Here is a 27,767-nt window from a genome sequence, read left to right on the forward strand (position 1 = left end):
ATTAAGTTTATATTTGTTTTAGCATATATGTATAATATACATATTGGGCTTTAATTTAGAACTGAGTTTTCATTAATTTAATTACTAATAAAATATATTTCAAGAATAAAATATATTTAATTTTCAACTCACATTTTCTAAAAAATATTTAACAACAAAAATTATGTATATTTAAAAATAATAGTTGAATTTATTTTTGTTTTTGTTTTTTTTATTTTTAAACCTGAGATCCATTTTATTAAAATTTATTTTATACAATATTATGAAATAGATAAATATTAATAATAAAAGAGTGACTTCTTTGTTGTCCGTAAAAACATTAGATATATAACATTAATAATAATAATAATAAGTTTAACGAATATTACACCAACAATAATTAGCCCTCAGCCGCAACGCCCATAGTTAAATAAATTCCGACACACATTGCCCTCAGCTCCTATCGTCTTTGTAGTCTAACCGGAACCCCGCTCAACGACTTCAGTGTGATGGGCAAGTGCAGCCTCAATTCCTGCGGACCCGGCATATACGTATGATCGAAGACCTGCGCTATGGTCTGCTTGGCCAGGGGAGCGGGCAGAATACGGAACCGCCGCAGCAATTTCGACAGCGTCACCTTCAGCTCCAGCAGAGCAAACTTTTGACCTGTCAATGGCTGGTTAAGTAAAAGTGACGTATCATAGAGATGAAAGCATACCGATGCAATTTCTGGGGCCCGCACTGAAGGGGACATTGTCGAAGGCATTCGCCTTTGTTCGCTCAGCTGCCTCAAAGCGTTCCGGGCGAAACTCGTAGGGCGCCTCAAAGCTGTGCGGACTGTGGCCAATGGCTAGAATGGGCAGCCCAATTGTCATGTCCTTGGGCAGGTGCTTGTCCACTGTGGAGTAGATAGCTGAGCATTGAGTAGACAGAGGCTTAAGCCTTAAGCACTCACATATTGTTGTTGCTTCGCGCATTGTGCGAAAGATGAACGGGACACTGGGAAACAAGCGTAATGTCTCCTTGATGACTAGATCCAAATACTTCATGTCCTGCAGCTCCTGGTAGGTGGGATCACGCTCACGCCCATCTGCAGCGGCGTACATAAGCGCCTGCTCCTCATAGGCACGATGCTGCGCATCGGGCGACCAGGCCAGGCACCAGATGGCAAAAGTGATGGCCGAAGCAGTTGTATCATGGCCCTAAGGATTTTACATAATTTATTATAATATTTATTTATTCACTTCATTTTTATATATTTATTATTATTATTTTTTTTTTATTATTATTATTATTATTATTTTTTTTTTTTTTTGTGTTAAATTATAAGAGAACTATATATAAAACATGAAATTTGTATGGCTACATTTCTATATATTTATATCGAATAAAAAGCGACACTTAGCCATTAATTAATATTAAAATAATAATTAATTTTAAGTAATAAAAAAACTGTGTGATATAATTATTTATTATATAAAATATAAATATTTATATAAAAAAAAACTAATTATTTATTTATTTAATTATTTAATTGATTCAAAGAATTAATTCTAAAGAACAATTTAGTTAGGCAGAGCAATTAAGATAACTTTTGTTTGTTTATTGCTCTTACAGTTACAAATATTACTCATCACTGTAAAATTCATTCCCATAGTTTAGCAGTGTTCACCTTATTGTTCGCATTGAGTTCTCACAAATTAATATAGGCGAGAGCAAGCGATAATGATTGTCGTGATGTCACGATTGACTAGAGTCAATCTACGAGCATCGAGCATAAATAAACCGAAGGTGACTTTCTCATTTTTGTCGGAACGACAGCGCAAGCTAAACATGATCAAACCGATGTGAGATCGATAGCAACATAGAGAAAAAATTTAACGAATTAAGGCAACCTGTTTATCTCTCTTAATATAATAGACGTAGAATTGTAGCTGAGCCCAACAGAACTAATTTATATATATTATTTTATATTAATTTAAAATAATTCCATTAAAGAAATTAATTTAAATCTATTTATTTATATATTATAATATATATTATTTATTATTTATATTATTATATGCACATGAATATAAATTAATTTTAGTATGCTTATTATTAAATATATTTCCATGTGCATATTGACAACTTAATTTTAATATCCATATTTGTTTGAATTAATTAAATTTCTTTAAATTAATTTATTAATAATTAAATATGTATATAAATAAATTCCAGTAAGTAAATTAATTTAAATCTATTTATATACTAGCTGGCCCGGCAAACGTTGCATTGCCCTCTATATTATTTCTAGGTAAACAATTGTTGAAAGCTATGTTGTTCAGGCTGGGATACACTGATAAATTTATTAATCGGATTTTCATTCAAGCACCTTGTTGTAAACGACATTCTTCGTTTTTTGGTCGGGTGCAAGAACAAATAATGCGGATCGTTTGCCAACACGTGAGCATGCCACGTACAATTGACCATGAGAAAAACACGCATTTTCTAGATTGAGGCCACAAATAGTCAAAGATTGGCCCTGTGACTTGTTGATCGTCATGGCGAAGGCAAGACGAAGCGGGAATTGAATTCGTTTAAATTCAAAGGGCATATCTGTTGAGCTCATCGGAATCCTAGGAATAAGAACTTCCTCATCTTTAAATTTTCCTTTGAGTATCAACGCGTGAATCACATTGCTCATCAGTTTTCTTATCACCAAACGCGTTCCATTGCACAGTTTTGGTTGGTTTAAATTTCTAAGCATGCAAATCATGGAGAATTGCTCTTTTCATAGCTGTGTTCATTTCTTGACGCCGGTCAAGTTGTTCTTCCATATTGCCCATGAAGTATATTTGCAAGAATTTTTGCTGTGCATCTTCAATAGGTTGCAATGATCCAATGCGATGGCAAATCTGGCCTTGAATCTTTAAATTCAAAGCCATAGTTATAGTTATATTTACAAACACTATTTACAGAAATCTAACAAACTACATTATTCAAAATTTTTTTTTGGCAGTCATAGAAAATAAAATTTTTAACGTAAATTACCTTAAATATCCGTCTCCAATATTTTCCGCCCCAAATTATGTCATTTGGAAACAGGCATTGTATTTTTGAGTGTTCGCTAGAAAATGTCGTGATTCTAGTGTTTCGCCATAAAGCAGGGAACGCAATGGCTATGGTGACCGCTAATGGCAATGTCACTTTACCACTAAGGCAGCACAAACCGGGCGTTTCACCAGCAAACTTCAATGCGCCACAATGTTAGCAAACAACGTCCATTGGACCAATGCAAACTAAACGATTCAAGCTGTAATCAATGGTGCAATCATATCGAAACGCTGCTCGATTCAAATCAATCCTTGAACCATTTCTTATTGCCATTTCACGGGCTGCCTCTCTTTGAGAAGCACGAATTAAGGCCCTTCTTCCCTGGGTACTAACGCGGAGCCTTTCTCGGGCGATTTCTCGCTCTTCGTCAGATAATTGACTCGCGCTATTCCGTTGCCTAATTGCATTATGGGTCCGCCGGGAAAGATTAGATCTTCTAGGACGCGGCATTTTTATTAATAGTAATACTGCCCTCGCACAAAACCATATAAAACAATCGAGAAATATAAATATAAATAATTTACACAAATTTATGTTTGAGACAAACAAATACCTGAACTTTCGAGATATTTAGCTTTTGTAAAAGTCCAAAAATACAATTTTTAATAATTAACTTTTTTTTTTTAATTTCGAATTTTGAATTTTGAATTTTTTATTTATTTTTGATTGTTAGGTTTTAATCTTTTGATTTTTTTTTTAATTTTTGCAGATTTTTGATTTGAAATATTTATAAAGTTTAAAAGTCCGAAAATATAAAAAGCCAAAAATACACTTTTTAATAATTACCTTTTTTTTTTTTTAATTTCGAATTTTTAATTTTTTATTTATTTTTTGAACAGTCAGGTTTTAATCTTTTGATTTTTTGCAGATTTTTGATTTGAAATATTTTTCCTTTTGATTTGAAATTTTTTTTTTTTTTTTTTTTTTTTTTTTTTTTTGAATAGTCAGGTCTGCTCGAGGTCAGGAGACCGTAGACTGACTGACTACATTTGTTTATTTACTTCTACACTATTGTCAAAACTGTCACTGTTACCAAGCCTACTGGGTATAAAAAAAATTTGAACATTTGGGGAAAAAACCGCGTTTTTCAAGTATTCGGCAAATTTTTTCAGTATTTTTAAGACCCTATACTAAACTCGTTGCGGAGACAAATCCAACAAATCAAAAACCATGAAAATTGGTTCAGCCCAAATCAAGTTATAAGCAGTCTTCACTTTTACACAACTTTCTTTTATATATATAGATTATAAAATATATCTTAATTATTCTGTATATGCCAATACATATGTCAATATATGCACATTCATATAAATTAATGTCAGTAAGCTTATTTTATAAATATTAAATATAAAATATATTCCCATTATTATTACTAATATCCATATTCATTTAAATTTATTAAATTTTGTAAAATTAAATTACTATATATATATTTATATTACAGCATATTAATTAGAAATTTCTTTTTGATATAATTTTTTTTTTTTTTTTTTAATTTAATCCCAACTTACCTCGAACATGAACGTGGAGACTTCCTCAAATATTTCCTCAAATGTCAGCGGCTTACCATCCACCTCGGCAGTCAGAAGATTGTCGAGGAAAGCCATTTTGGGTCGTTTGGTGTCCAGCAGGTCATCGTCCAGCTGTGGGGCCTCATAGCTGGCTGCTTGAAGCAGGCGGCGACGTTGCTCAATGATCTATGCAAACAAATGAAAAATCGTTGAGTCCGAGGCCATTGGTATGCTTCCATCACTTGCCAACCTGAGCGAACTCAGTGCGCAGCGTCATCAATGCCTGCTGCTGTTGCTTGTATAGCCGGGTGCACTTGAAGAAGCTGTCGGAGCGCTTAAACAGCGAGAAGACGCGCTCGGAGATGATGTGACAGAGGCTGTCGATGGCGCCCACAATCGGCGATGGTCGTCCCTCAATGCTGTTCACACGAGTGCCCATTGCCGTCTCTGCAGCAGGTGAGCGTCGATAACAATGGAATATTGACTGGAGTTGAGTTGAGTTGAGTTGAGCCGCACTCACCACAAATGACATCAATTGTGTTCCGAGTGACTAGCGCCTGCACATCGAACGCAGCGCCCTGTGCAGCCTCCGACTCATGCTCCAGCAGCTTCATGAAACGGCCGCTCGTCTCGTTCATAATGTGCAGAAAGTCCCTCAGGATGCGGAAGTGGAATGAAGGCGTAATCAGCTTCCGCCGCACCGCCCACTGAGGGCCATTGCCAGTGAGCAGGCCACTGCCCAGCCACGGATAGAGCAAGTTGTACGGCTCATACTTGTAGGTCAGAGCAGTGCTGCTCAATATATACTAGGGCGAACAGAAATCAAAAGGATATACGTACATATATAAAGCCTATTCGATTTGCTTACCTCCACATAATTGTTTTCCACAAACATGATATACGGCAAAGGCCCAGCCCAGAGGCATATGTTTTTGTAGTTGTACTGCTTGAACCATTTCAGCAGCGTTCTCAAATAAGCTGCGATCAGTAGTGAGAGAGAGGGAGAGAGAGACAGAGAGAGAGAAAGAGGGAGACAGAGAGAGATTTATTGAAACTTGTCTATAAAGAAATCGATTTACGATCGATTTAACCCAGTCAAATCTTTCCATCTGTCCGGTCGTACGGCTCAAATTATCTTTAGTGCCTCGTAAAAATGGGCTCAACATACGAAAGGTGTTTGAAATCGTAGCTCAGGTAGTAAAATGCTAATCACCAAGCTTTTCGAGTAATGGACCTGCAGTGTGACTGAAGTAGACAACCAAGTCAGAGACTGCTTGACTAGAAGATACCCTGATATTTCTGCAATGAGCTGATATTCATTTAAATTGTAAACAGTCAGGCGGACGAACAATCGCGCATTAGATCGGCTCAGCTCGTCGCACTGATCAAGCATGGACATACTTTATGGGATCTGATGTCACATAATCAATGGGTATGAAAACCCGGAACAAAACCTTCAATAATCATTATCAAAATTAAAATGTAGAATATTTAACATTCTCATTTGAAAGTTTTTATTTGTTCTGCTCGCTTTTATATTCAATAGACTTCCAATTGAATTATTACTAAATCATAGCTGATTAGCCAAATATGGTTTTCCTCACATTTTGGCCCTCGGGTGCTGGAGGATGTGCAGCAATATAAGCCAGAGCGCGCTTGATTTCGATTGGCACTGGTGGGGGAGTGGGCAGAGCGTCGCCCTGTGGCTGATAGCCGTTCTCATCGGCGACATACGTTAGGGAGACGGGCACACCTTCGGGCGAGACCCAGCTGAAGGAGCCGTGGATGTTGCCGTAAGCATCGCCGCTGGCGGCGCCACTGATAGAATTGGAGGTCTCCAGGCTTGTGTCGAATCCATCGGGACGCACATCATCCGTCCGGGATAGCACAACGGCGTTCACATCATCACTTCTGACTTGGGGAACTCCCACCCGTACGGGAGGACGGGCCAGGCTTTTAAAGATAGGCGATTTAAGCGGCGAGCCGCAAGCCATGCCCAAGATGACGGAAATCATCACCTACAAGCAGTGCTTATTAACCAGAGCTAATCCCAGACACTCGGCTACTTACGGCTTGGAAAACAATCATTTTTGGTTTCTTGAACATATTTATTTATTTTTTTCGTCGTAGAACACAGAGAACGATCGTTGACTGATGCCGCTGTGGAGCCCAGCGATGGCTTTTATACAGCGACAGCTTTGGCTGGTGGCCACTGAGAGACCAGTTCGGGCGCATCAGTCAATTATGGCTGTGAGTTATGGGTTTCACAGCCACGCCCACATTAACAAATTAGCGAACTCGAAAATGCTGATATAGTGTTCAGCACTTGGATGGATTGAGCCCCAAAGCTCGCTCGCTCGCTAACTCGTTCGCAATTTGTCACAAAGCCGAGCTGCTTAGCATGAAACACCAGACAAATTAGACCAGACCAGACCAATTCATAAAGATTTGCCATTCAAAATGTGATCTCTAAGGCGATGTTTAGCGAAAACAAGTTTGACACACATACCGAATTTATTTGATTTTATTTGTTTTCCGCCCAAATATGAAATATAATCAAGCATTTTATATGCTAATTTGAGCAACTATGCCATAAAGCAAATCAATTTAAAACATTTTCTATGGCTACTTTTGTTTTCAATATTGCCAAATGACTTGGTTTTCGATGCCCGACTCAACATGTATTTTCTGGAGTTGTTAAGTGCCTTTGGCTTCCATTTGAGAACCGGTTATGATGATTTGTGTCGCAAACTTCTAAAGTAAATCATAAATGCTTTGAATCTGCTGTTAGTAAGATTTTCGGTGCAGGCGGATTTTTAAAGATTGCACTCAGCCGTGGCTTTTGGCACTTTGAAATAAAATCAAACTAAACTAAAATAAAACAGAAATGTCTTGAGTCATTGCTAACCTGTTTCGATTATAATAAAAATGAGTTAGGGATTGAGTTATTCAGTTTCGTATGTATTTAGCTGAGTGAAGAGCTGCACATTCACACAGCTCGTAAATGTTTCTTTTGAATAAGTTGAACAATGTGTCCCATATAAGATATTTTGATCTCATCTTATTATGTTAATGGCCTTGCTAATATAATTAGATATGTTTTATAAAGTTTAGGGTGAGGAAACATATCAATGCAAAAGGCGTTTGTGTATAGTCTTGATAGACTTTAAAATATTTGAAGCAGCTTGAAGCATATTCAACTCTATAACTTTTTAACATTGCTGTAGTATCCATAGATCAGCTCCTTCGGTTTTTTAAAAATTATTTTCTAAAGACTTCAAATAAGTAAAGTTCAATGGGCTGAGGGTGAAAATGCAAGAATACTTTTTTGTTTATTTGTGTTCGAAGGGGTGGGTACAATTTATATATATAATATATATAATATAGAAGTGTTAATACCAGGAGTGGCAAGTGGCAAGTGTCAAGGGGATGACAGATAAAGTACTCAGCGAACCAGTGAACCAGTAAGTGAGCTGATATAACTTACACAGTGTAAGAGTTATGCTATTAACATAATGCTGTTAATAGCATAGCATAGTACGGTGCGGGAGGATCAATTCCTGTTAATTGGATCTGGCATTAGAAATGTGTATATGTTATGTAAGTTTATAGCATAATTATGATATTTACACACATTTGTTTGTGTGTATTTACCAAAGGATATGCCGTTCCTGAATTCACATATTCACATATATGTATATATGGATTCGTGGAAGATCATACAAAAAACAGAAAAACAATGTTATAAACAATACTCAGAGCCAATACGCTCGTTTCATTTCGTGCATATATTTATATATTTCTTTTATAGCTGTTGCTCTCCTTGATCTGCCCGTTTGTCTTAATATACTTCCACGATGCAGGCCAAAAAGTAATTCTCGTTTTGTGGCAGTTCAATCAGCGCCAAAGAGTAGGCTACGATTTGCTGACTGAATCGAGATGAGTATTAAACTTGGCTCTCGAGTTTTTAACGAAAAGTTTCAAGCTGGGCTATACGAAGAAAGCTTACTTTTGCGGAAATTTATGAGGGTCTAAAATCGATTTTAAAAGAAAAAGGTTTTAAAATAATATTGACCTTGTTTGAGAATATATTAATATATCCTATAGGATCGCCCGTTTATCCATTTGTACGTTTATAATTTATTAATAAATATTTTTTATGAAAAATAAATTTAATTAATCTACAGACTAATAAATTAAGCAAAGCGCAACTAATATATATTTGCATAGAAGAATTTGTTAACAAAATACATATTATCACTTTATACCCCAAAATTCGCTAAGGTCTTAAATCAAGATTCCCCCAGAAATGCGCAGCAAATGGCGAAATCGTGTATAAGGTATGTATAGAAAAAAGTATGTAGACCTCTTTGTTTCTGAATGTGATTTATATGTGACGTAGTGCTGCTAAATAATTGTATATGTATTTGATTTGTTTTCATTCCTATTCAATTTGGCAAAACAAAGCGCACAACAAAGACGGGCTGGAGCTGACTGGTTTGCGAGGTGAGTGACTGGTTTGTAGTGAGTGCTACAGATCTACATAGATATTCTAGATGAGGACAAATGGGTAGCTCATCAAAGCGCGCTTGCATCTAGTTTGGCTATCAACAGCAACAGGCAAAGTTTACAGCTTTTAAAATGCAGGGCAAAAAAGATTTAAATATTGTAGAAGAAAAATAGGATAATTCTTAAATGAATACAAAAAAATATATATTTATATGTACTATATGACACCTTAGAGTTAAGAGTTAATTTATATGTTTAATAAATGAAAAAAAAACAAAAATAATAATAATAAAATAAATAAATAAATAAAATAAATTTTATAGATTAGGTAGAGCTTAAATTAGCTATAGAGTTTCAGATATTAAGCTGCAATAAGTTAAAAAATGTTATCTAAAGAATTCGTATTAATTTCTGCCCAGTTTGTGCTGGAACTAAGTAATATCTCACCTCTTTTAATGCAGATTTAATCTGCCTAAATATGTACAAATTATTTACTATATATCCTTAAATCCTTAAAAATCTTTCGTACAAGATTCAATATAGAGCTGCATATTTTGTGGCGAAATCGAAATAAATGAGGAATATGCTTATATACATATATAATAATACAATGAAACTAAGCAGCAAAAAAACCTGAATGGACATGCCCACTTTTTATGAATACACACCTCTATATATCAACATATATATATATATATATATATATATATATATATATATATATATTTGTATATATACAAGCAAATTATGTGAAATTGCGACTTGATTAAAAACAACTGATTGTTTCATTTCTTTTCGGCCAAGTTGTTTGCTAGAAGTTAAACGAGTTTTCTGGGGCAGCACCACCAGTTCTGACTAGCTATTAATGCAGTTTAGCGATTAAATTCTATAATATATTATAACAGTATTTTGTTATTTGGAACAAATTTGAATATATTGATGCACCCGGCAGAATTCACCCTTGCAGCATTCAGCCGCCTATCCGGCGAACTGTATAAAAGGCAACGCCGGCCCACAGTGGAGCATCAGTCAACGTTCGTTTCACGTTCCATAACTGCATTCAAATCAAAATGTTCAAGCTTGTAAGTATTTTTGGGTTTTTGGCATTCGACGAGTGACAGTGGCCAATTGTTGTGCACCTGTTCCAGGTATTGATCTGCGCTGTTATCGGCCTGGCCGCCGCCTCTCCAGTGGGCCCATTGAGCGACGATGTGCACGCCGAGGTGCTGAACCGCAAGGAAGATGTCCGCGCTGATGGCTTCGATGCCGTCTTGGAGACCAGCAACCACATCACACGCTCGGAGGTCGGCGATGTCCATGGCAACATTCAGGGCAAATTCGGCTGGATTTCGCCCGAGGGTGAGCACATCGATGTTGTCTATGTGGCCGATGAGAACGGCTATCAGCCCAAGAGCGAGTGGCTGCCAACCTCACCCCCGATCCCAGAGGCAATCCAGCGCTCCCTCGACTGGTTGGCTGCCCATCCCCATGTACCGGAGCACTAATCGGCTATGGAATCGTATTTGCTGACTTGCCTCTAGGCCCTCCCCCGATCGTGATAGTCTCTAAGAATTTTCTGCATTGTTGATGACAAAAAAAATAAAACTGAACATTTATGTTATCAAACAGAATTTTGTTTCATTTATCTGCCGAATATAGATTAGAATAGTGAATAGAGCAGAAAAAGGAATTTAGAATAGAATAGAGTGTTAATATTTATAATATATTTAGATAACTTTGTAAAGTCAATAGCTTTGGTTATTGGGATTGGGATTGCCCAATGATTAATAACCTAAGTAAACTTTTTAAACAGCTCAAATGCTCACTACCTCATACAGATAGGTTCTTTTAGCAAATGAAGATAAAAGCTTAGTATTTAGAACAAATTAGCAATTATTAGAAAGTTTGTCAACCTTTGGCATTCAAAGGCAATCAACCCATGTATGCTGCTGCTAAAAATACAGCAGTACATGGATAAATGCAATAAATTTTAGATATAATCTCTATATTTGAATATGTTGGGTATTTCCCTGCAACATATAAAATTTTTAGCAAGGAATATATTGCTATAGGCATATACATATATGCCACGCTGTATATAAAATGTTTGCTCATCACAAGATAAAGCTGCAAAAGTTTTTCAAATTTCATGAAATAATAAATTTTATATTAAATAATTAAACAATTTGAGAACCCTAACATTACGAATCTACATCAAATTTTCTTCTACATAGTAAAATATTTTATTTTTTATTTTTGATCAAAATTGTGATGCTAGTATCAATCGAATGAGTTGAACACTTAACATATAAATATAAATTAAATTAAATTAAAAAAAAATTATAATAATAATTAAAAGTGTTATACTTAGATTTCCCCCTTTCAATGTATTATAAAACTTGATAATTTATACAAAATAAAATATATATAATTATTAAAAATTATATTACTTTAAATATTATCCCTGCATCATATTTTAAATCCCATTACATATAGATCACATCATTAGAAACAGTTGAACCTGAGCTAAACTGATGAACTAGCGGCAAATACAAAATATTTGTCAGCATCTTCTTCTTCCTCTACTATATATATACTCGCCAGAGTAATTTATCTACAATATTTCATATCATCTGTTAACATCTCTCAAAATCATATGGCATGGAGCTCGTTTTTATGGCTTGATGTGTGAATTGGATGAATAGTATAAAGCTCTCATGGCGTGATTTAAGGCATCGATAATAAAGTCTATGACTAGCGTTGAGGTGAGGTGAACTCGTTTCCTCGTCAGTCGTTGCTGCACTTTAGCATTTAGAATTAGCACAAAAATAGGAGAGAAAACCGTCTCTTTAGCTATTTTAACTGGTGGTATTTCTGTGACACGTCTGGTAGCAACGCTCGTAAAGAGCTGTTAATTATTATTAATATAATAATACAAATATTATAACTATCTACATGAAATGCTCTCATTCTAACACATTTTCATTGCCACACTGCCTTACCTCTTTTAATACTCCAATCAAATTTGCCAGCAAGCCCCTAAAAGAGGTTTCGATATTCGTCGTGACAATGCTATTCGCAATTAAGCATTTTCGATGCGAATTTGCATTTTGTGGCGTCAGTTACGTCAGAGGAAGCCGTATAAAAGACGGCTCTCGCCCAGAGTGGAGCATCAGTCAAAGCTTGTCTCGACAATCAACCACTGCACAATTATCAAAATGTTCAAACTCGTGAGTACTCCAAAGGATGCCGAGGATAACCAGTGATAAAACTGAATTCAATTCCTTTCAGGTGTTGATCTGCGCTGTTATCGGCATGGCCGTCGCCCTGCCAGTCGGTGATGAGTCGAAGGCTGAAGTCCTTAGCCGCAAGGACGATGTTCGTCCCGATGGCTTTGATGCCTCCTTGGAGACCGACAACAAGATCTCGCGCTCCGAGAGCGGCGATGAGAAGGGTAACATCCACGGCAGCTTCAGCTGGGTCTCCCCCGAGGGTGAACTGATCGAGGTCAAGTATGTGGCCGATGAGAACGGATACCAGCCCAGCAGCGCCAGCCTGCCCGTTGCTCCCCCAATCCCAGAGGCTATCCTGCGCTCTCTGGAATGGATTGCTGCTCACCCACCCGCACCCGAACACTAAGAACTTTTTGAGTTGAATGGATCTGTCGAAGGCTTGATTGATCTTCCTTTAACGCGAAATAAATGAATATAATTAAAAGTTAATGTTTGTCTATTGTTGAAGTAGATTGAAAAAGGAAAACCGATTTCATATATAATTATGAGCTGCATACGCTGAACTTTGCCGAATAATCCGACATTTCTTAAATGCAAAAGAATTGCTCTTAATCTCCTTTGGCAGAGTAAGGTGAATTGTTTTAAAGAGTATGAAAATACTTCAGGCAAATGGAAAATTCTCCGATAATTTGTGCAGAACAATAATTCTAACACATGAGCACATTAATGATTCAGATTTCATTATAGTTGAAAATGTCATCACACTGCTTTAATGATCCTTGTATAAGACAATAGACTCTTTCTACATAAAGTTCTCTATATCAACGATATTATTCTATAAAACTAAAAAAAAATAAAACTTTAAACTAAAATTTTTTCTATTCCTATTGTAAACTTAAGTATACGTATTAAGCAAAAATTAAGCTTAAGTATTTATTTAAAGTATAGTTTTTAAATTGGATGCAAATCAGTGTTTTGCACATGCTATATTTATTTTATTTTTTATTTATATAAATCTTAGAGATCAAGATAGCTATATAGCTCTATATAAATAAATATTATATAACAATTAAATGGGAAGAGAGAGAAGAAAGAGTCAAAATAAGATATTAAAGTTTGAAATGATACTGTTTTTGCATGTAAGCAAATGGAATTGCTGAAAGTATTTTTAAGTATATTTAAAATAATTATCAATACAGTGAATATGGCGACGTGAGGGCTGTGAATTATTAAGATTAATAGAGGCTTGTTTCTTTAACTTTCATTTCTATATATAACTTTTTACTAGCTACTTAAGTTATTTATATATTTTTAACGTATTTAGATCTTGAAAGTCGTAAATTTAAAATTAACATAATTTGAAACTACAAAATAATTAAAGTCCGGTTTTGCCAGCACATTGTTAAAATTCTTGTTTATTGACCATATAGATATGATTTAAGCTTATTGCAAATTCAATTATGCGATCGCAGAATGATAAAAATATGATAAACTGATTTCGGGTATCCGAGCTTGTATTCATTTCTAAAGCGAAATTAATATGATATTGAGTATATTTATGTATCTAAAAATACTTTTGCACAATATTAGCCTTACATCAAAAAGGTCATATATGATACATAATATTTTATCATATGTAATGTATCATTTATAATATTTTATTATATTTAATGACAATATATATTTAATCACAAAATTGTAACTATATTACTATCGATTACCCTTCAAATTGACAATTTGAATTGCCATTTAATTATTATTTATTTATTTATTTACCTATTTATTATTTTTTTTTTTTTTAATTTACGTTCATATATGTTTTTCATTTTTTTTTTAAATTTTTTTTTCTAATCTGCGATTTTCTCTAGTCTTTAAAATGTTAATATGAGTAAGTGAGCAGTTAAAATTAAAATATGTTTTAAATCTATGGTTTGTGAATTGAATAAATAAATAAATTAAAATTACTAATATATGTATATGTATGTATTAAACATTAATCAATATAAGTGAAACTGAACTCTATGCTTGGAAAAGAGTATTAAGTGATCGACCATTTCATATTGAAAGTGTTTAGCAATCAAAATAAATAACGGTCTTAAATTAAATTAAACTGCTAAAATATTCGCTTGGGTTACTCCCTGCATTATAGGGCAAACGATGGCTATAGAAATAATATTATATAAATACACAGCTTCAATTGAACAAACTGGTCTCAATGTTTATGTTCGATATTCAATTTGCATATGCAATATGCACGAACAGGTCCGATGCTTCTTTTTTCCTGTTTCTCATTACCTAGCAATGTCATTTTGGTGGAACTTGAACCGTCAATTATTTCTTCGGTTGCCAACTTTGCAACAGGTTATTAAGGGAATTGTGTCTAGTTGCACAGTTAGTTCCATAGAATATTTCCCCAAATATGCAAAAATGGAGTCTAAACAAAATTACTGCCAGTCATTGATGTCAAGGCTCTGAAAGAGTTATGGAAATTCAGTGCTAAAATGTTAATTGCATTAAAACATTTACGGTCCAAATTTGCATATTTTTTAGCTCAGATACAGGTCTCTTCATATGCAGTTGCGTCAGAGAAAGCTGTATAAAAGACGTTGACTATCTAGAGTGGAGCATCAGTCAAAGCTTGTCTCGACAATCAACCACTGCACTATTATCAAGATGTTCAAACTCGTGAGTACTCCAAAGGATGCCGAGGATAACCAGTGATAAAACTGAATTCAATTCCTTTCAGGTGTTGATCTGCGCTGTTATCGGCATGGCCGTCGCCCTGCCAGTCGGTGATGAGTCGAAGGCTGAAGTTCTTAGCCGCAAGGACGATGTTCGTCCCGATGGCTTTGACGCCTCCTTGGAGACCGACAACCACATCTCGCGCGCCGAGAGCGGCGATGAGAAGGGTAACATTCACGGTAGCTTCAGCTGGATCTCCCCCGAGGGTGAGGTGATCGAGGTCAAGTATGTGGCCGATGAGAACGGATACCAGCCCAGCAGCGCCAGCCTGCCCGTTGCTCCCCCAATCCCAGAGGCCATTAAGCGCTCTCTGGAATGGATTGCTGCCAACCCCCCCGCACCTGACCGCAAGAACTAAGTCAATTGATCGAATCCTGTAATAGACGTCTATCGAAATTTATAGCAATTAAAAAGCATTAATCAAAAATCAATACTTTGGTTTGAATTATGAGGAACCTTTGCAAATTTCAGGAAAACCAGCAGCATTTAAATAATACTTTTTTTTTATTTTTTTGTGATTCCAAATCACATATTCTATGTATGGCTTTGAGTATATCATTTTGCATTTTGATCGCTCACTATACTAATATTTTTTATATACCATAATTGAGGAATTTAGGCTTACATCTATTATATCAAAATCATTTCTACAGATTTATTTATATTTAAATATATATATATATATTTTTTATTTATTTGTATATTTATTTTATTTTATATTAAATTATATATAAACAGTCGATTCTCGTAATTTCGAAATTCAAGGGACTCTTAAAATATTTCGAATTGTCGAGTGTTTAACCATATGAGTACGAATTACCGCAATGTTGATTTTTGATTTGATTTTTAGTTCGAATTACTGAGTGATAACTTTGAATTAAAGAGAGGTTCGAAATAACGCAGGTTCGAAATAACAAGAGTTGACTGTATATTTTTTTTTTAATTATTTGTTTAATAGATATATACATAAATATATATATATATTTTTTTATAATTTTCATTCATTAATTTTATTTTTGTTTCAAACCCAGTTTTAAATATATTTAAACTATATTTGTTATTTTAAAGTGTATATAAAGGTAAGCCCAAGTTCCTGACCTATATTATACATTTTCCTACAGATTTAATTCGATTTTTATACCCTGAACCCATTGAAAATGGGAAATCAGGGTATAATGGTTTTGTGAAAAGTATGTAACAGGCAGAAGGAATCATCGCAGACCTCATAAAGTATATATATTCTTGATCAGCACGACGAGCTGAGTCGATATAGCCCTGTCCGTCTGTCCGTCCGTCCGTCCGTCCGTCCGTCCGTCCGTCCGTCCGTCCGTCCGTCCGTCCGTATGAGCAAAAGAATCTCAGAAGATATAAGAGCTAGAGAGCTGAAATTTGGCATGCATACTCGTGTATACCATAGGCAGTACAAGTTTGCTTTATTTTTTCGATAACTCGTCCGATAACTTTTTTATCGAGAATAATCGAAAAATCGACTTGGTTTTTTCAGCATAATTTTAACACTTTTAGACCTGGAGACTTCATATTTGGGTTGTATATAAAGTTAGTGGATACAAAGATTTTGTAATTTGCAGATTTTGGATACCACGCCCCCTTCTCCCCCAATTTGTAAAAGTACTAGTACTAGTACTTTTCAAGTACTAGAGACTTGTGCTTTGGAATGTACACATATTTTAACCATATGATTACGCTCTGAAAGTTTCATTAAGATCGTATGTCTACAAAAGAAATTATTCAACAAATAAATTCTCATATTATTGCCCACATTGCAGCGCAGCCCAAGCGCAGTCGCTGCTAACTGCGCAGTCAGCAGAGCACGTGCTTATAAGTGCATGTGTATGTATGTGTGCATAAAAGAAGTCCAGACTGATTAGAATATCAGCTTGGAGGGTTCAGGGTATCTCCTAGTCGAGCAGTCTCGACTGGAGCCTTCTTACTTGTTGTATTATGTTGATAAATCATATGTATCATCTTATCCCTCTTTAGTCGTTTAGTAAAACAGATAGGTACAGTTGCCACTATGTACAGATAAATCAAACTGAGGAATTAGGAATTATGAAGAATTAATCCAGAATACATCCCCTTATATTCATATTGTAATACATTCTCAATAGTTAGCCTCTGTAATATACTGATCTTAAATTCTGTCTATGCGCATAATAAGATCGCAGCAATTTCATAGACTTTTCTTTTCTGATCAAGCGACTTATTGATTTTTATGAAATAGGAACAGTTTATTCCATCTGGCCTCGCTTAACTAAAAACACGACCGACCTCCTCGAGCTCCAAACTCAAAGTGTTCTTAATAAGACGACATAAATAGAGAGCAGGAGAAATTTAAATCTTACCGTTCTCATCTCTTTTAAAACTCTCTTAAATACAAATTCTCTTTAACTCAAATATTCAAATGAGTAAACGGGTCCTATAAATAGTACAAGTTAGATTGAAGTTCATCAAAATTTTAAATTTCCTCCGATATAAACTCATTCATATGACCTTGGTAACGAGAGTAAAAATCCTGATTTGAGGTATTTTTTAAGAGGTTTTAAATTTCTTTTGGCTTAAAACAAGTTTCGTGCTGATGAACTGGTTCTTTTTGCACGAGACCAAAGCATGATCAATAGTAGGTAATCATTCTTAAACCCAAAAAATAGCAGGCAATGCTGAAGATTATTGCATAAGCTACAAATTGATGCACATTAACTGATGATAGCACATACTATAAAGTGTGATTATTCTGCACAGGTGCTATATTTTATGTTGCAGAGAAAGCCGTATAAAAGACGTTGACAGACTGAAGTGGAGCATCAGTCAAAGCTCGTCTTGACATCCAACAACTGCACTATATACAAAATGTTCAAAATTGTGAGTACTTCAAAGGACACTAAGGATGAACCAAGGATTAACCAAGGATATAACTGAATTGAACTCCGTTTTAGGTGTTGATCTGCGCTGTTATCGGCATGGCCGCCGCCGTGGGAATCGTAGTCAGCGATGAGTCGAAGGCCGAAGTGCTAAGCCGCAAGGAGGATGTGCGCCCGGATGGATTTGAAGCCTTGTTGGAGACCAGCAACTCCATCATTCGAAAGGAGAGCGGCGATGAGAAGGGCAATATCCAGGGCGTCTTCAGCTGGGTCTCCCCCGAGGGCGAGAAGATCGAAGTGAGCTATGTGGCCGATGAGAACGGATACCAGCCCAAGAGCGATTCTCTGCCCACTCCTCCCCCAATCCCAGATGAAATCGAGCGGGCTCTGAAATGGATTGCTGCCAACCCACCCGCCCCTGACAGCAAGAACTAAGGCTGCCAAAAACAAACTGGTTGATTTGATCCTATAACAGACATATATCTCGAATAATATTAGAATACATATTAGAGAGAGATGTCGCAAACATATGTATTATAAGAATTTATGAAAATGAATTATAAAGTCTGCAATCAGAAATTTAGCAATATTCAGCAAAGCATTTAATAAAATGTTATCCAAAGTCTGGACTGAATGACTATATTAAAGCGTTCAATTGGGAAATTTCATCAGCTGCCGACTTTATTCTTATAACTTTAAGCCAATTTAAGGGAATTTATATTTGATTAAAGCTACTTTCAGAAACAGTGAGCGCAGAAATCTTGCTCTTACAACACCAAAAACAATTTCCTATTTATGCCTAAATGACTTAGCTCTACTATATGCTTATAATATTATCAATATAGATAACTTTACAGAGCTGTCGACTCACGTGCAGCAATGAAACGAAGGCGAGCTTCTCATTTGTGCCCGAGCTATGAGCCCGAAGTGCTGTGAGAGCGACAGAATTATGGAAAGAAAGAGAGAAAATGGAACGAATGTACAGTAGAGTTCGGTTAAAACGACTCTGCCTATAAGGTCCGTACGGTTGTTGCGATGAAAATTTTAGTCTTCAGACAAACTTATATGAACAAACTTATACGGTTAATGCGTCTCCCGGGTATACCTATGGTCCTTGGGCGTCGTTATAGCCGGACTCTACTGTATATAACGTTTCCATGAAATATATTTATATATTAAACAGTTTTACTCTCGATTAAAATTTATAATTAAATAAAAGTAAAGAAATATAGTTTTTGTTGTTGACGAATTTAAGTTCTAATGGATTTGATAGATCGAGCATTATAAGAGTTATATGGACTAAACTTTCTAATCGTATAAAGTATACAGTATATTCCATATGAAGGTTACCCCATAAGTAAGGCAATTCCCTATATAATAAATTATATAGTTTTACTGAAACAATCGCGCTTTCTGGTTTTGTTGTCTAGCCCATTTACTACTGAAAAGTAATATAATAATTTCTCTACATTAAAAACACTTCGAAGTGATTTTAATTTCGAAATCTTAATTTCCGGCATTTTTAAAGAAATTCTATTAAATTATTATTATTACCATTATTATTATTATTTTTTTTTATTCTTTTGATTTTCTCTTTATTAAAAACACTTCGAAGCGACTTTAATATCGTAATCTTGATTTACGGTATTTTTTAAGAAATTTTTAAAATAATTTCATTTGATTTGAAACAAGTTTCGTGCAGATGAACTCGTTCTTTTTGCACGAGATCAAAGCATGATCAATACTCAGCAATTATGCCTAATATCGACAAATAGCACGCAATGCCGAAAATTATTGCATAAGCCACAATATCATTCACATAAACTAATTCTCTACAGGTATTCGATTTTATTCTGCAGAGAAAGTTGTATAAAAGCCGTTGGCAAACTTAAGTGGAGCATCAGTCAAAGCTCGTCTCGACATCCAACAACTGTACTATTGTCAAAATGTTCAAACTTGTGAGTACTGTGAAGGACACCAAGGATTAGCCAAGGATATAAGTTATAACTGAGTTGAACTCCTCTTAGGTGTTAATCTGCGCTGTTATCGGCATGGCCGCCGCCGTGGGAATCGTTGTCAGCGATGATTTGAAGGCCGAAGTGCTGAGCCGCAAGGAGGATGTGCGCCCAGATGGATTTGAAGCCTTGTTGGAGACTAGCAACTCCATCAGTCGCAAGGAGAGCGGCGATGAGAAGGGCAATATCCAGGGCGTCTTCGGCTGGGTCTCCCCCGAGGGCGTGAAGGTCGAAGTGAGCTATGTGGCTGATGAGAACGGATACCAGCCCAAGAGCGATTCTCTGCCCACTCCTCCCCCAATCCCCGACGAAATCCAGCGTGCTCTGAAATGGATTGCTGCCAACCCACCCGCACCTGGTAGCAAAATCTAAAGCTAAAGCAAAAACTGAAATGATTGATCTGATCCTGCGATAGACATTTATCGTGAATAATATAAGAATATATATATTATACAGATATGTCGCAAAATGTATAATTGATTGAAATAATATAAAATCTGCACCCAATATAAACAAATTTGACAATATTCTTAAAAACAAAATAAATGACTGGTTATATTGATTTCTTTATTAGAGATTAGAGCTAATATAAGAAATGCAACACTATTTTAAAACCTAAGCTGTGGAAATAAGGGCTTTCGGCTTCATATGGTTCATATAAATTTAACACACTATATATTTGCTGAACAAGCTTTACCTGCATAACTTGACTTCCGACTTTCTTGAGTGTTCATATAATATTATATACTTATAAGCAGTAAGCGCAATTAGCGAAAAGATGGAGGGAGTGTTCAGAATGAGAGTGAGCACAAGAGCAGTGAGCAACATAAATGTTGCTCTTACAAAAATGATTTTTAATTAATGTATATTGCATTCTAGTAACATATTAATGCTCACTTTATTGTTCATATTGAATTCTATATATGTAGGTATGAATGTATGTATGATCATTTTCAGAGCAGTTGATTCACGAGAGTCTGCATTAATCGAACGAAAGTGAATTTCTCATTTGTGCTCGATCTGTGAGCGCTCATTTGACATAATGAAGCCGATGAGCTCTGAGAGACAGAAGCATATAAAATAGGCGGAGAAAACGAAACGAATACCAAAAATCTTACCTCTGTAATCTTTAAAAACATAAACTCTCTTACAAAGCTAAATTATTCCAACTGCCGCCCTTGAATCATATTATTTCTTTCAATTATAATTTATTTGTATTTTAGAGGCTATAAATAATTTAAAATTGAGACTAAGCTAAGAATTGAACACTGGAGAAGTAGAACATGAAATATTTAAGGTTTAATGAAGAGGATGAATCGAAAAGTGCGAGGGCTTTAAATGGGTACCGAAAGTAATTAATATAAGGGCATTTCTCCAGAAAGGTCAACCGCAGTTAAAACATTCAAAGTCAATGAAAGCATGTTCCGCTAACATATTTTTTATAACTAATCCATAAAATTTAACTAATATAAACCAATTATACATTTTATCATATTATATCTCGAAATATTCAGACACAAAGCCGAATAAGTGCAAAAGTTCTGTTTTGAGCATTTTTTTTGAACATTTTGTACTTATTATTGAGACACTCTGCAATGAAATATGATACTCCGAATTTCTCTCTATTTTACTATAATTAATAAATTGAATATATTGAAAATCATTTCCAATACTTTTTTCTGTAAAATTCCTAAAAAATTAAAAAAAAAAAAAAAAAAGTTAAAAAAGTATGGTGGAAAAATGTCTCATTCGACACGTCACCTTCGACCCTGATTAAAACTACAAAATAAAAAACAACTACTCAATATTTTTAAATCAAATAAAAAACATTATAAAGATGTGCCAATTTCTAATAATTTAAAATTATTCGTAAAATTTTGTAAGTTAAGGTTTCGCTAAAATCTCAGGTTGAACTGTTCATTTAAAAAGCGATTTACGTTTTTGTCGCCTGCGTACCTCTTGGCTTTTTTTGATTATCTCGAAAACTAACATTTGCCTAAAATCAGATTTAGCACCAACTATAGAGCTAATCAAGAGCTAAAGGATTCACTATTCGTCAAAATAAAAAAATGTTTTGGCATTCGTTTTTTTTTTTTTAACTCAAAAACGTACGAATGTCACATTCGCCACTAGAGTTGTAAATATATATATATTTTTTTTATACGCCGAAAGAGAGACTATGGAAAATCCGGAGTATTACAACTTAAGCAGCCCTCAACATACCTAGTAAAAGGAAAATTCAGGTTTTATTTAGTTAAATAAAAAGAACATATAATTTCCTCTTTTAAGACCCATTTCAAGTGATTAGCAATTAGGCAATCCAGACTTGGAAGTACCTCCTTTTTTTTTAAGAAATTAAAAAAAAAATAATGTCTTTTGTGCTGAAACAAGTTTCATAAAGATGAACTCGTTCTTTGTAGACGTCATAAAAGCATTTGCATTAGTAGGCGGTTATTGCCTATACAGTTACTGTCTGTATAAGCCCAAATGCGTATGCAATAATGTAGATTATTGCATAAGATTGAAGTTCATTCTCATTAATTGAAATTACCAAAATGCTATGATTCTACAGGTAGAATATGCTGCAGAGCAAGCTGTATAAAAGGCTGAGCACATCTGGAGTGAAGCATCAGTCAAAGCTTGTCACGACAATCAGCAACTGCACCAACAATCATCAAAATGTTCAAACTTGTGAGTACTCCAAAGGATGCCGAGGATAACCAGTGATAAAACTGAGTTCAATTCCTTTCAGGTGTTGATCTGCGCTGTTATCGGCATGGCCGTCGCCCTGCCAGTCAGTGATGAGTCGAAGGCTCAGGTCATCAGCCGCAAGGATGATGTGCGCGCCGATGGCTTTGACGCCTCCTTGGAGACCGACAACAAGATCTCGCGCTCCGAGAGCGGCGATGAGAAGGGTAACATCCACGGCAGCTTCAGCTGGGTCTCCCCCGAGGGTGAACTGATCGAGGTCAAGTATGTGGCCGATGAGAACGGATACCAGCCCGTCAGCGCCAGCCTGCCCGTTGCTCCCCCAATCCCAGAGGCCATCCAGCGCTCTCTGGAATGGATTGCTGTCAACGCGCCCAAACTTGACCGCAAGAACTAACTTAGTTGATTGAATCCTGTAGCCGACATCATTTGAAAATGATATGGTGATGACAAAACTGCCAATTCTTTCCATTGTAAAACAAACTGTTAAAATATACTTAAAGCAACCAGCAAAAATAAAATGCTCTTGAACATATTCACCTGGTCTATATCGATTTATCATATTATATATTTTTCTTAATCACAGCTGTCCTTAATGGCATCTCAAAAAGGATAATAACCGGTAAGTATGAGATAATATAATCACCATATAATAATTTATATTTAGTTAACTTAATTTAAAAAATAATTTCTAATATATTAAATTCATTCATTCATTCATTCAACAAATATTATATGTTTATTTTAATATAGTTAATTAATTATATATATTTTTGAATTAATTTTTTTATTTAAGAAATAAATTCTATTCTTTCACTTTAGTTTAAGAAATATTTATTTTTTAATTATGTTAATTCAATTAATATGTAAAAAATATCACATATATTATTATTTTATTGACTTAAGAAATAACTTGAGAAATAATTTCTTTTTATTTTATTTGAATTAACAAATAATTTCAGAACTCTCTTATATATTTCAATTTAATTAATAAATGATTTATTTTTATTGCATTTAAAAAATATGATAATCAATATACATATATCTCTCTACACTCTCCATTTTCCATTTATGAATTCTTATTCTACTAGTCGACTCTATATGCATGAATTCAGGTAGCTTTTCTGTTGTTAGAATCTAGAATTCCATATAGTATCCTCATATGCACTCCAAGAACCCGCCAATCATGTAGATCGCTATTCTCCCGACAGTGAACAATTAATGACTCCTCAGTTTTAGTTAATTAATTAGTTTATTTTGGCTGCGAAATTTGCATATTTGATACAGACGAACAGGTCTGAGTAGCTAGTATAAAAGCAACGTCTAGCTGGCGTGGATCATCAGTAATCGTATTATACGTTTAGCAGCTAACTCACTCGAAATGTTCAAATATGTGAGTATATGAGAGGATGTTAAGAAGCATAAACGCAAATCATATTGAACTGATCATCTTTCAGCTGCTGGTTGTCGCTCTCATTGGCCTGGTTGCCGCTGTGGATCTCGATGAGAATGCTGAGACACTTGAGCGCAAAGACGATGTGCGTCCCGATGGCTTCGATATCTTTCTTAAGACCAGCAATGGCATTGCGATCGAGCAGAGCGGAGATGAGCATGGCAATTCAAAGGGCACCTTCAGCTGGGTCTCGCCCGAAGGTGTGCCCGTCTCTCTAACGTATGTGGCCGATGAGAACGGCTATCAGCCCCAGAGTGACCTGTTGCCCACACCTCCCCCAATCCCGGCTGGGATCCAGCGCGCTCTTGAGTGGATCGCTGCCCATCCCAGCAAGGAACAACTCTAATAGAAATTATCAGCCATAGAGCCTCTCTCTAATTATTTCTTGCTCACGTAGCAGACGTTAAGCGTTCAATAAAAAATTCATATTCCAGTTCTTGAAATCTTTTCTGAACATTGTAGGTTATTCTAAGAAGTCAGTGGGTCACGCTCCAGTCTTTTCAGCTCGCGCATCGCGACATTCGTTAGCATGCGATAAATATTCTAATGAATCCATAAAAAAAAAAATTTTTGCTAACTGTATTCTGAGCTAATCAAGCGACAACGAGTTTTCGAAATCTCAATCTCAATTTCGCTTTCGATTTGCATAACATTCGTGAATAACAAAAACAAATAAGTTGCCAGTAGCCGAAGCGAAGCGTCAAGGTTAAGGCCAGCGCGCCAGCTTGCAAACTGTATTTAATTTCAAATACACAGAAATATTATAAGCTGAGCTCAGCTAAGCTCAATTGTTGCAATATTCTTTATTTATATAGGGTTCAATGTTTGCTTTACGATCAACAAGCCATTTAGTTGTCAGTTTCAACTTACAACTAGTAATTAGCTGCAATCATTCTATTAAGGCTGATTACTCTATTAATAACAGAAATTATTTTAATTGTTTAAATCAGCTATATTGTATAGAAATGATAATAGCATAAATAATTGACAAACAATTCACTCTTATTGATTATAATTTATTTCTGTTGTTTTCAGATAATTTAGGAATAAAATTAAATTCTTTGAAAAACGAAAAAAAAAAGTTTCTTTTTATCGTTTGAATTAATTTGAAATTGTTTATATTTAGCAGAGTTAAGCTGACTTGTTAAAGACAAAATATTCATACTTTGTGAATATATAAATAATATTATTTTGATTCTGTGTTTTTGAAAAAAGAAATGCATTGCATTGGACAATTTGTATACAGTCGAGTCCAAAAAATTTAAAATGGCAAGGGGATTAGTTTTTTCAAATTACACAGAAATTCAAATTATCGAGAACGAATTTTTTAAGGGAATTTAATTGAGTTCGATTTATTGCTATTTCTGATATAGCGGGGTACAAATCGAGACTCGACTGTATTTTTTTTATATGTCTAGCACAAAAGTTTAGCTGACTCATATTATTTTTAAATTTATATACCATTCTGAAGATATTTTATAGATCTCAAGCGATGATTAAAGCCTCGACAACTAATGTTAAATTGATGTACAAAATACTCAAATTTGATAAAGCATCAATAAACATTTTGAAACATATAAGCGTGCACCAGAGTAGGGGTAATAAGCCAGAATATTAGCTACGCTAAGCCTTGACATGGACTGCTGAACTAGAGTAGGGCTAATAAGTCATACTAGGGGCTACCTTGGGTCTTGATATAAATATGTGTGTAAGCCAAGAATGATATTTTTATCCTTTCTTCTCGGTTCTTCTCTTCTCCTTTATTTCTATTTCTACTGGTTTCATCTCTATTCATATCTACCATATCCTTTCTTATTTTATTAGCCTCGTTCCATTTCCATTCTTTTCTCTTTCTTCTATTTTTTTCTAGCCCTTTTTTAGCTATTCCATTCTTATTATTGCTTGTTTAATTTTTTTAAGCAAAAATCTCACATTTGCTGAGATTCATATATGCGATTACTGAATAAATGTAAGATGTGTACATCCTTACAGTACTACACACGCATTAACAAAACATACCCAAAATTCCCATTCTCAGGACATCATCATCATGCTCACAAACGTACAAGACTCATACACAGCGAAGAGACGCATTTAACATTTGCACGAATCATATAACAAACTTGATTCGAGCAGGTAAACAAGAGGTTTTTTTCTGCTCTTGCACATACATAAACTGCTACAGATGACAGCAGCAACCAGATTCCAGACTGAATGCCAAAAGGCGCTAACAACACGATTAAATCGAACATATTAATAATTGTACTTTCGGGGATAGCAACAAGAAAACCAGACTTTTAATTAACATCGCTAAAACCAGTCGGATCATATAGATATGTACGAAATCATAAAATAAAAAACAAAATAAATAAAAATAAAACATCGTATGGCCAATTAAACTCCAAAGAGCTCTGGCAATCGATGTTGACCTCTGACATTTCCACTTACCGTCTGGAGTGAAGCCCAACTGCAGTAGGTTGCCGACAATTGGAAAGGGTCTTGGGCCAGGAAACTGTCCACTGAGGAGCTGGTACAGGCGAGCATTTCTTCGCGCCAGCAGAATGTAACACAGAACAGCTGCAACGCCGAGCGCAACTAAGTAAAGCATTTTGACATGAACAGCGATACGAGATAACTGAATGGACACTGCCTCAACAATATGCGTTCGACCTATATGCTGGTGCCTATCAATAGCAAATAGTAAATTGAAGTCGACTGCGATTACAGCGACGAGATTAACAGTGCCCAGAGTCAGTTAGCTCCCACTGCGAGATGCTCTGCTCTGAATGGGGGCAAATGCATTCTCACTCCAATCATAAGCTGCCACTCTATGACATTATATACTCCCTTCCTTTTGGAAACAGTGTATTTCTGTTCAACAATAAAGTTGCAGCAATCTGAGTATTTCTCATATAATTATAATTACTCTATTCTATTTCAATATGACTTATTAGATCATAGCTATACACGGATTTAGATCAAGTTTGACTCGGACACAGCGTGTTCCATTTGATTGACGGACGTGTTCTCATTAGTGGAAGTCCGTGAGCAGCTTAGCAGCTATTTTTACTTTAAACTAGTTGCGATATTTAATACTTTAGTTGTTTTGATCGTCTTTTGTTTACTCTGCTTTAATTTTAAGCAAATACAATCAAAGGTGCTAACAACTAAAGCGACATAACACAGCTTAGAAAAATTGTATCTCTTTCCATTTGAAATAATCCTTTTAGTTAACTGAATGAGAGTTAATCTAGGCCACAAATCCCAGTTAAATAATTATTTAAGTTTCAGTCTGGCTTAATAAAGTGCTTTGGCAACATTGTTCGACTCAGCAACAACATGAAATTCAATTAGGTAATGGCTGCTCAGCAGCGTTACCTGCCTGACTGACACCTGCCAGTAGGCTGAAGCCTCCTAGGCATCGTGTGTATGTGTGTGTGTGTGAGTGCGTGTGTAGCTCTCTACATATGTGTATTCAGATTATCTGTAACCCCTCTGGAATCAAAACGTGCACGTACCACAGCTTTTCACGATAATTTTTGCAATTTCCTTTAACGAAAATTATTCTGCTCTCAAAAAGCTGACAGCAGCTGAATTTTCAGTATTTCTTCTACTGTAGCAGTTCTGCTGATTTAAATTTT

At 35.3% G+C, this 27,767-nt stretch overlaps 9 protein-coding genes and 1 long non-coding RNA gene across 11 annotated transcripts; 7 read left to right on the plus strand and 3 right to left on the minus strand.

The window, feature by feature from the left end:
• Positions 1 to 189: 189 nt before the first annotated feature.
• LOC108616942 (cytochrome P450 4e3-like) lies at positions 190 to 26,794 on the minus strand. Its single transcript, XM_018012473.2, has 8 exons — positions 26,575 to 26,794; positions 5,455 to 5,564; positions 5,107 to 5,392; positions 4,837 to 5,033; positions 4,587 to 4,772; positions 935 to 1,181; positions 698 to 877; positions 190 to 645 (listed from the first exon to the last, which is right to left on the minus strand). Exons 1-8 carry the CDS (start codon positions 26,732 to 26,734, stop codon positions 440 to 442), a joined length of 1,572 nt encoding a protein of 523 aa, XP_017867962.1. The 5' UTR covers positions 26,735 to 26,794; the 3' UTR covers positions 190 to 439.
• LOC149268596 (uncharacterized) lies at positions 2,295 to 4,580 on the minus strand. 2 transcript variants are annotated; one of them, XR_016270666.1, is made up of 3 exons: positions 3,629 to 4,580; positions 3,013 to 3,542; positions 2,295 to 2,888 (listed from the first exon to the last, which is right to left on the minus strand). It is a non-coding gene; the product is annotated as an uncharacterized LOC149268596 (long non-coding RNA). The 2 variants fall into 2 exon arrangements; XR_016270665.1 differs by having other exon boundaries at positions 3,013 to 4,580.
• LOC108614814 (larval cuticle protein 2-like) lies at positions 6,077 to 6,814 on the minus strand. The gene is made up of 2 exons (XM_018009035.2): positions 6,657 to 6,814; positions 6,077 to 6,604 (listed from the first exon to the last, which is right to left on the minus strand). Exons 1-2 carry the CDS (start codon positions 6,690 to 6,692, stop codon positions 6,167 to 6,169), a joined length of 474 nt encoding a protein of 157 aa, XP_017864524.2. The 5' UTR covers positions 6,693 to 6,814; the 3' UTR covers positions 6,077 to 6,166.
• LOC149268597 (larval cuticle protein 1-like) lies at positions 10,029 to 10,726 on the plus strand. The gene is made up of 2 exons (XM_089472188.1): positions 10,029 to 10,177; positions 10,244 to 10,726. Exons 1-2 carry the CDS (start codon positions 10,166 to 10,168, stop codon positions 10,598 to 10,600), a joined length of 369 nt encoding a protein of 122 aa, XP_089328314.1. The 5' UTR covers positions 10,029 to 10,165; the 3' UTR covers positions 10,601 to 10,726.
• Positions 12,171 to 12,817, plus strand: LOC108616944 (larval cuticle protein 2-like). Its single transcript, XM_018012475.2, has 2 exons — positions 12,171 to 12,325; positions 12,387 to 12,817. Exons 1-2 carry the CDS (start codon positions 12,191 to 12,193, stop codon positions 12,732 to 12,734), a joined length of 483 nt encoding a protein of 160 aa, XP_017867964.2. The 5' UTR covers positions 12,171 to 12,190; the 3' UTR covers positions 12,735 to 12,817.
• On the plus strand, positions 14,859 to 15,501 carry LOC149268598 (larval cuticle protein 2-like). Its single transcript, XM_089472189.1, has 2 exons — positions 14,859 to 15,013; positions 15,075 to 15,501. The coding sequence occupies exons 1-2, from the start codon at positions 15,002 to 15,004 to the stop codon at positions 15,426 to 15,428; spliced, it is 366 nt and encodes a 121-aa protein (XP_089328315.1). The 5' UTR covers positions 14,859 to 15,001; the 3' UTR covers positions 15,429 to 15,501.
• Positions 17,812 to 18,589, plus strand: LOC108616945 (larval cuticle protein 2-like). The gene is made up of 2 exons (XM_018012480.2): positions 17,812 to 17,950; positions 18,025 to 18,589. The coding sequence occupies exons 1-2, from the start codon at positions 17,939 to 17,941 to the stop codon at positions 18,382 to 18,384; spliced, it is 372 nt and encodes a 123-aa protein (XP_017867969.1). The 5' UTR covers positions 17,812 to 17,938; the 3' UTR covers positions 18,385 to 18,589.
• Positions 19,750 to 20,481, plus strand: LOC108616946 (larval cuticle protein 2-like). The gene is made up of 2 exons (XM_018012481.2): positions 19,750 to 19,907; positions 19,977 to 20,481. The coding sequence occupies exons 1-2, from the start codon at positions 19,896 to 19,898 to the stop codon at positions 20,334 to 20,336; spliced, it is 372 nt and encodes a 123-aa protein (XP_017867970.2). The 5' UTR covers positions 19,750 to 19,895; the 3' UTR covers positions 20,337 to 20,481.
• On the plus strand, positions 22,518 to 23,208 carry LOC149268599 (larval cuticle protein 2-like). Its single transcript, XM_089472190.1, has 2 exons — positions 22,518 to 22,655; positions 22,717 to 23,208. The coding sequence occupies exons 1-2, from the start codon at positions 22,644 to 22,646 to the stop codon at positions 23,068 to 23,070; spliced, it is 366 nt and encodes a 121-aa protein (XP_089328316.1). The 5' UTR covers positions 22,518 to 22,643; the 3' UTR covers positions 23,071 to 23,208.
• LOC149268600 (larval cuticle protein III/IV-like) lies at positions 23,913 to 24,569 on the plus strand. Its single transcript, XM_089472191.1, has 2 exons — positions 23,913 to 24,066; positions 24,131 to 24,569. The coding sequence occupies exons 1-2, from the start codon at positions 24,055 to 24,057 to the stop codon at positions 24,470 to 24,472; spliced, it is 354 nt and encodes a 117-aa protein (XP_089328317.1). The 5' UTR covers positions 23,913 to 24,054; the 3' UTR covers positions 24,473 to 24,569.
• Positions 26,795 to 27,767: the final 973 nt, after the last annotated feature.

The sequence above is a fragment of the Drosophila arizonae genome, chromosome 5, assembly GCF_054131065.1.
Source record: "Drosophila arizonae isolate 15081-1271.41 chromosome 5, UAZ_ARI_1.0, whole genome shotgun sequence".
In the NCBI taxonomy this organism is placed as follows: domain Eukaryota; kingdom Metazoa; phylum Arthropoda; class Insecta; order Diptera; family Drosophilidae; genus Drosophila; species Drosophila arizonae.